This window comes from Ursus maritimus, unplaced genomic scaffold (genome assembly GCF_017311325.1).
Source record: "Ursus maritimus isolate PB19 unplaced genomic scaffold, ASM1731132v1 scaffold_36, whole genome shotgun sequence".
In the NCBI taxonomy this organism is placed as follows: Eukaryota; Metazoa; Chordata; class Mammalia; order Carnivora; family Ursidae; genus Ursus; species Ursus maritimus.
In genome coordinates this window covers 23551236-23559738 of record NW_024426230.1, presented here as the reverse complement: position 1 = coordinate 23559738, position 8503 = coordinate 23551236, and the positions used below count along the sequence as shown (strand labels likewise).

The window sequence follows — 8503 nt, the reverse complement described above, 5'->3', positions numbered from 1 at the left end:
GGGCGGGCGCGGGGGGCGCCGGGGGCGCCGGGCCCGGGCCGCGGACCGGCCCCCGCCTCGGGCCGGCTGTGGGCGGGCGCTCGGCGTCCGCTCGGGCCGAGAGGCCGGGCGGGCTCCCGGCGCGAGTCCGCCCCGTCCCGCCTCTTCCCCTTACCACGTAGCCCCCCCACACGTAGAGGAAGTTTCCGTCCACCACGGCGCAGTGGCCGCTGCGCTCCTCCGCCACGCAGAACGGCTGCGAGTCCGCCATCCGCGCGGTCGCCGGCTCCCGCCGCTGAGCGCGGAGCGGCCTCTTCTCCCGCCGGGCTCCTCCACGCACGAACGGAGCGCGTCGAGGGTCGAGATTGGTGGGAAGGCGGACCGAGTGCGTCTGCGCCGTCCCGCAGCCCGCCCGGGAAGGCCGGCCCCGGCTGGCGTCGCCCGTTAGGGATGCTCGGTCTGAGCAGCGAGGGCGGTGCCTCGGCTTCGGAACCCCGCCACCTGCTGATTTCTTTCCGCTTGGGATCGCGTTGTTTCGGCAGTACAACCGAACTCTGTATCTTATTCGCTGTATAAATGGACTTCTGGTCCATAGTGTTGATGCTGCTGTGACATAATATATTGATTGATGCTTTGTGGGGGTTTCCTTTTCCATTTAACCTCCAGCAAAGACGGTTATCCACAAGAATGGCGGGGGGGGGGGGGTTTGTATGTATTTAATAGAAATATATATATTTTTTTCATTGGGGATTTTCTAAAACGTCTTCCAGCAAACTACGGCCTGGGGGCCAAAGTCAGTCTGCCGTCTGTTTTTGTACGCCCCACAAGCTAAGGACGGTTTTACATTTTTAAATAGTTGAAAAAAATCAAAAGAAGAATGCTGTTTTGAGACTGGTGGAAACGAGAAGAATTCAAATTTCATCACCTGTTCATGAAGTTTTACTGGCACACAGCCACCTTAATTCGATTAAGTGTTGACTAGGGCTGCTTTCACCCCACAGCCACAGGGTTGAGTGGTCGGAGTTGAGCAGTTGCAACAAAGACCATATAGCCCACACTGCTGGAAATATTGACTGTTTGGCCCCCTACAGACAAAGCTGGAGAACACTTGTTATTCAATGATGCTACCGAAGTAAAACTATGGTCAGGAAGGAAGATAATAATTCTACCAGTGTCTGTAAATGCGCCTGTCCAGAGTCATTCTTTGACGAGATTGTGGCTGTCCATAACTCAAAACAAGTTCATTCATTCATTCATTTATTCATTCATTCAGTACATATTAAGTACCTGCATAACATAGATCGTAGGTTCTCAGGCTCTATTAGACTGGAAACATTGAAGGACTCAAGTATTATTGACTCCCCAGCACCTAGTACCAAGTAGATACTAAATAACTATTTGTTGATTAAATGAGCAAAAAGACAAAGTGAATTTTAAGATAAGACATAGTTCTACCACAGGGGCTTCAAAGTCCAGAGGGAAAGATATATAGAGGAGAAATACATGCAGTGTGGGATGAGAAGTGGTATAGTAGAAATGTGGACAAAATACAGCAGAAAAACGGGAAGGAAACATGTGATCAACTGAGGAAGGGGGTGCACAAAGAGAGACACTTGAGTTTTCTCACTAGTTGTATAAAGAGTTCAGTGTCATGACTGGAATGATTATAGAAAGCCACCAAGGATGAAGTTGGGACAGGCAATCACACAACCTTGTTCATTATGCCAAGGAGTCTAAACTTTAACTGTAAGGCCAAAATGGTCTTAAATGGGGTGTAAATAATGTAACTTAATTATTAGAACGTTTACTTTGGAGGGGCACCTGGGTGACTCAGATGGTTAAGCACCTGCCTTCGACTCAGGTCATGATCTCCAGGTCCTGAGATCGAGCCCCATGTTGGGCTCCCAGCTCAGCAGGAAGTCTGCTTCTCCCTCTCCCTCTGCCTCTCCCCCTGCTTGTGCTCTCTCTGTCTCACTCTCTCTCTCAAATGAATAAGCAAAAAATCTTAAAAAAAAAAAAAAGAGCGTTTACTTTGGATTGTGGGGCAAACAGCGGAGTCAGGACTGAAGACAGAAAGATGGATAGTACCCAGCACAGGACTGGTGTACAGCAGGTGCTCAGTAAATGGTGATAGCAGTAGTAGTAGTTATTAATATATGTAACACACATGTGCACAGGTGGGTCTTTGTCCCAGGAACCCCTTTCAACCTGCAGTGGAATTCCAAAGCCCTCTCCAAGATTTCTGTAAATTCTTAGGATTATAATCTCATAGTCACTTCTGGCTTTAAACTCCTACTGCTACCGGAATAACTCCACTCGCAGACTTATGGCTCTTGTACCCATGCAACATGCTCTCTCTCTTCTCTGATGCATCATTCCAGGCATGACACTCAGAAGCATACCATATTTTCTTTAAGAACCCACTCTTTAAAGTCATTTGTATTTCTACTAAATTTTACTGAAATGAAGATAAAAGTAAAAAGACGATAGAGGGGCGCCTGGGTGGCTCAGTCATTAGGCATCTGCCTTTGGCTCAGGTCATGATCCCAGGGTCCTGGATGGAGCCCCACATCAGGCTCCCTGCTCAGTGGGAAGCCTGCTTCTCCCTCTCCCACTCCTCCTCCTTGTGTGCACTCTCTTGCTGTCTCTGTCAAATAAATAAAATCTTTTTTTAAAAAAAAAGACGATAAAGGGTTTACATCATAGAAAGAAATTAATTTCAAATAGAACATTACATACCCTTTTTTCCTCAAACTCCATTAGCCACCCCATCATTGTGGCCTTTGTCAAAGATAAAGTCAGACACTGGCTAAAGAGGTGAGGATAGATTATTTTTCAGTAGTAAACTACTGCCATAAGGAAGGGGGTCCAGTAGGACCTGAAATCAACTTTGTGGAAACAGAAGGCTGGACTTTCGGAACGCAGGGGTGTGCTTATGGAAGGCACTGAGGAGAGCCGAGGGCGGGGGTGATCCATGTGACTAAGCCATCTGGGCTTGCTAATTGGAGCCTCACCAGGGAAGAAACAAACTTCTATCTTTATGACCAGAGCTGGTGGTGCAAGTTAAAGGAAGGCACCCACCAAAGTTAGGCCTTCATCTTCCCACTCAGGAACTGGGATTGAGAGTGTCCCTGAAGGCTTGCATTTCAAAAAGACAGCTCTCCCATCTTCAGATAAACAGTTTTAGATGGTAGAGTTACATCTCAAAGGCAGAGAAAGTATTTCTAATGGCAAACTTTCTAAAGTAACTGCTGTAAGAGAGTTACTCGGGAGTTACTTGGGATCTATCTGCCTACCATCAGGGTTGGGACTGGAACAAACAAAATTCTCCTGGCAGCCTTGACCCCTCTAAAGGGTTCTGGGACCGTTCTGGGGGTATGGCCTTGAGCTGTTAGAAACTATGCTAGCATGCGAGTCTCTAAGTGTGTGTAAGGGAGGTGTGGGGGACGAAATCATTTGTGCTGAGAGTATGCAGTTTTTATAGGACAAGGTTGAGGCCTAGCTGAGAATAGCGCTCAGGAGAGCATGACTAGAGTTTGGTCAAGGAGAGAGTCTAGGTCACCTTTTCACTGGCCTTCTCTCCTTAGTCCCCAGCCTCAGAACCTTTTGCTGACTCCTTTCTACATTCTATCCCTCCAAGATTGTCCCCAAGGAATGTTAAATTCTTCTCTATTATTCAGAGGAACTCAGGCTACCAAATCCTCCCCCAAATTCCCAAACTCGGGTCTAAGAGCATCTTTCCTTGTCTAACCCCACCTATATTAGACAACAAAAAGGCACGAGCAAGACCCAATGTCCCTTCAGAGCAGTTGCAATTTTTTAACGGTTTGTATTTAATAATGAGGAAGGACTAACAATATTTTAAAGCAAAAAGAATGATGACAGAACGAGCACCTCTGTACTCACCACTCTCTTTCAAAAAAAAGAGGATGACCCCGTTGCCATCCCTTCTTCTCAGACTCTTGCCCCCACCCCCCAAGAGTAATCACTAGACTGAATTTCACATTATTTGTTCCCTAGCTCTTCTTTATAGTTTTATCACATAGATCATTTTTGAACTTTGTATAAATGGAATCATGCTGTATATATTCTTCTAAGATTTGCTTGATTCACTCAACATATGCCTGAGGTTAACTCACTTGTGTAGGGGTGTAAATCTGTTTTTCCATTGCTAGTAAAATGCTTCCATTTTATTGTATGAATATTTTGGAATATATATATCCCTGGTACTGTTGAAGGTCACCTCAGTCCTTCCTACTTTTTACTATTACAACAAGGTTATGAGTAAATATTTTAGGCTTGTGAACCACAAGGTATCTGTCAGAACTATTCAATTCTGCCTTTGTCACATGAAAATAGCTATAGACAATACATAAGCAAACTTGGCTTTGTTCCAATAAAATTTTATTTATGGACACTGAAATTTGAACTTCATATAATTTATATGTGTCACAGAGATTCTTCTGATTTTTTTTAACCGCTTAGAAAATGTAACAATAATTCTTAGCTCTTTAGCTGTTCAAAAACAGGTGGTGGGCCAAATTTGGCCCAAAACTATAGTTTGCTGATCCTCAATCTAAAAAATATACCTAGAATTGAACTTGTAGGCTTATAAGGTATGAACATCTTCAACTTTAGTGGATAATACCAAGTTGCTTTCCGAAGTACTTGTAACAATCTATATGCCCATCAGCAGTGGATAACAAGTCCAATTGCTTTTAATCCTTGATATTATCTACCTTTTTAATTTTGCCAATCTGATGACTATAAAAAAGTACATCTTCCTGATTTCAAACTATATTATAAAGCTATAGCTATCAAAACAACATGGTATTAGCATAAAAATAGACATATAGATCAATGGAACAGAACAGAGAGCTTGGAAATAAGTCCATGCATATATGGTTATTTAATTTATACAAAGGAGCCAAGAATAACAGTGGGAAAAGTATCTCTCCTTAATAAACAGTATTGGGAAAACTGAACAGCACATGCAAAAGAATGGAACTGGACCCTTATCTTACTCTCCCTCTGCCTGCCACTTCTCCGGCTTGAGCTCTCTCTCTCTCAAATAAATCAATAAAATCTAAAAGAAAAAAAAGTAGAACCCAGGGCACCTGGCTGGCTGAGTCAGTGGAGTATTCAACTCTTTTTTTTTTTTTAAAGATGTAATTTATTTATTCGACAGGATAGAGACAGCCAGCCAGAGAGGGAACACAAGCAGGGGGAGTGGGAGAGGAAGAAGCAGGCTCATAGCGGAGGAGTCTGATGTGGGGCTCGATCCCATAACGCCAGGATCATGCCCTGAGCCGAAGGCAGACGCTTAACCACTGTGCCACCCAGGCGCCCCGGAGTATTCAACTCTTGATCTCAGGGTTGTGAGCTTGAGCCCCACATTGGGTGTAGAGATTCCTTTAAAAAGAAAAAAGTGGAACCCAAGGGACTTGGTGGCTGATTGATTTATGGGGGATGAAGGAAAGGAACACGTCAAGGATGCTGCCTAGTTTACTAACCTGGTCAATGGGTGAAGAGGTGATGAATTAGGGTAGTGAACATGAGAGGAGGAACGGATTTGAGAGGGATGATGGTGAGTTCATTTGGGGGCATACTGAGTTGGATTTGAAGCAGACAGAAAAAGGTGCTAGAGACATGGATTTTGGAGTCATCAGCATAGAGCTATTCACTGAAGTATTAGGACTTTATAAGCTAGCCAGGTGAAGGAGATTTGGATGGCACATTGGTGTTGGCTGTTGGCAGGAGGCCTTGATACCTTAATACAAAGACCTTTCCATAAAGCTGCTTGAGGGCAGTTCCTTACCCAAGAACTAGTGACCCAAGAGAGAGCAAGACAGAAATAGCAATGTCTTTTATGACCTGTCCTATCTACAATATCCTATTGGTTACACAGGTCAGTCCTCTCCAGTGGGGAAGGGGAATACAAAAGTTATGAACACCAGGAAGCAAAAATCACTGGGGGCCATCTTAGAGGCTGGCTACCACAATCTGGATGGTTGCTTCCATCTGTTTTTTCCCCATGACATGAACTTTTTGAAGAGAACAGGCCAGTTGGCTTTTAGATTGTCCCACGTTCTGGATTTGTCTGATTGTTTCTTCATATGGCAATTTAACTTAGTTCTCTCTCCTCCACGTTTCCTTAAGCCAGAAGTTAGATCTAGGCTTGATTAAATTGAGCTTGACATTTTTGGCAAGCATATCTCATAGGCGACACTGTATATGTCATACTACATTACAACAGTAACAAAATTTCAAATTAGCCCCCTATTAGTGATGCTAAGTTTGATACTTGGTTATTTCTGAATGATCCGTTATAAGAGTAAGTTTTCTCCTTTGTATTATTAGCTAGTAATCTGGACGTTAATACTTTGGGACTGCACAAATATCTGTTTCCCAAAATTCTTACCTGATGGTTTTAACATTTTCTATCCCTATTCCCTCCGCTTTCCTGCCCATGGATAACCATTTGTTTCCTGTCTATCCTTCTAGTGGTTAAGCAGATACAGTCAATGAGAACAAAAACATTGAAAAATTTGAGAAATTTTGAGTCAATGTATGCATTCCATATTTGTGAATTTACCTACTTGATAAAATTTATTTGTAACTCCCAAATCATATTGGGGGCTTTCACAGTCATTTGAGGACATGCACAGAGCAGTGAAAAATTTTAGTTGCCCATCACACATGGTCGTGGCTGAGACTGAACAAGGTGACACCACTTTCTTTCTTCATTTCTCATCCTATAAACAAGTGTCTTTTTCAGGGTACGTTTAATGCCACATTTTCTGCGTCTTTATGATTTTTGTTGGTGATTTTGCTGTTTAAAATGGCCTCCAAGCATGTGTGAAAGTGCTTTCTAGTGTTCCAAGGCACAAGAAGGCTGTGATGTGCCTTAGGGAGAAAATACAGGTGTTAGATAAGCCTCCTTTAGGCATGAATAATAGCGCTGTTGGTCTTGAGTTCAATGTTAATGAATCAATGATATATATTAAAGATGTCTTAAAATAGAAACATCCATCAAACAAGGTTATATATTTGTTAGTTGATGAAAATGCTGAGACCAGAGGCTCACAAGAAACTAACCTCATATTTCCTCTAGTAGCAATGATTAAGTATTTGCTAATGCAGTGTTGGTGGTGACTTTATTTATTTATTTATTTATTTTTAAAGATTTTATTTATTTATTTGTCAGAGAGAGAGAGCACCCAAACAGGGAGCTGCAGGCAGAGGGAGAAGCAGGCTACCCGCTCAGCAAGGAGCCCAATGCAGGACTCCATCCCAGGACCCTGGGATCATGACCTGAGCCGAAGGCAGACTCTTAACCCACTGAGGCACCACACATCCCAAGGGTGACTTTGTAGAACATAACTACCTCAAATAATGAGAATCAGACTGTATGTTTCTCTATTTTTACTTCCTCACCTTTCTTACATAAAAGTTCAAGTTTTCTATGCAGTGTTTTTGTCCTCGGAATATATTTCACTGAAAATATATAAAGCTGTGTTCAATAATCAGTTTTCTCTATGATGTTATATTTCCAATTTAATGCACAGTTAGGTTCATTGATTTGGGTGCGTTTTCAATTTCACGTTTACTTTTTTCCCTATGTTTTGAGTATGTAAAACATATAAACAGGTCTACAGTTGAAAGTCTTACTAGGAAGAAAGCCTCACCTCCATCCTTATCCCTTCCTGCCCTTTACAGTTAGCCATTTTGGGGCACATGGGTTACTCTGTCGGTTAAGCCTCCGACTCTTCATCTCAGGGCTGTGAATTGAAGCCCCGCATTGGGTTCCATGCTGGGCATGGAGCCTACTTTAAAAAAAAGAAAAATGGATACAGTTAGCCATTTTTTCAGTGTCTAGTGTAACATTCAGGTTTTTAAAAACACAAAAGCAGGGGTGCCTGGGTGGCTCAGTTATTAAGTCTCTGCCTTCGGCGGCTCAGGGCGTGATCCCAGAGTCAGGGCGTGATCCGAGTCCTGGGATCGAGCCCCGTGTCAGGTTCCCTGCTCCACTGTGAGCCTAATTCTTCCTCTCCCACTCCCCCTGCCTGTGCTCCCTCTCTCGCTGGCTGTCTCTCTCTCTGTCAAATAAGTAAATAAAATCTTTTAAAAAAATGCAAAAGCAAGTAAATACACATACATGTATGTATTCTTATTTCCTCTCATTTCCCACACTTTTAAAAAGTTAAACATGTATGCTGGAAGTCACTGTGTATCAGCACTTAGAAGTCGTCCTCATGTTTTATAAGGCTGCGTGTTCACTTACTGGCGCAAGCGTTTTTAAAGTGCGGCGGATTAACTGCACTTGCTGGACCCAGACTAAGTTCACATCACTTACCGAATGTTTCATCTTGAGGGAAGAAGCATCTACCGTCTTTGCGTCTGTTTTCTCACCTGTAAAATGAGGGTGTTGAAAATATAGCACACAGCCCCTTCCGTTTTATAATACTACAGTTCATACATTTCAAGCGCTGACTTTACATGAACAAAGGAAGCCCTCAACTTA

The 8503-nt window shown here is 43.2% G+C and overlaps 1 protein-coding gene across 1 annotated transcript in view; it reads right to left on the bottom strand.

Annotated features, from left to right (window-relative positions):
• The window catches only part of KLHDC1 (kelch domain containing 1), a 55710-nt gene that overhangs the window by 46584 nt on the left and 623 nt on the right, over positions 1-8503 (bottom strand). Inside the window, exons 3-4 of the mRNA XM_040620872.1 lie at positions 8336-8391; positions 155-582 (exon numbers count right to left, since the gene is read on the bottom strand). Of these exons, the coding sequence (XP_040476806.1) occupies positions 155-250 (96 nt within the window). The 5' untranslated portion in view covers positions 251-582; positions 8336-8391. The remainder of the gene's footprint in view (positions 1-154; positions 583-8335; positions 8392-8503) is intronic.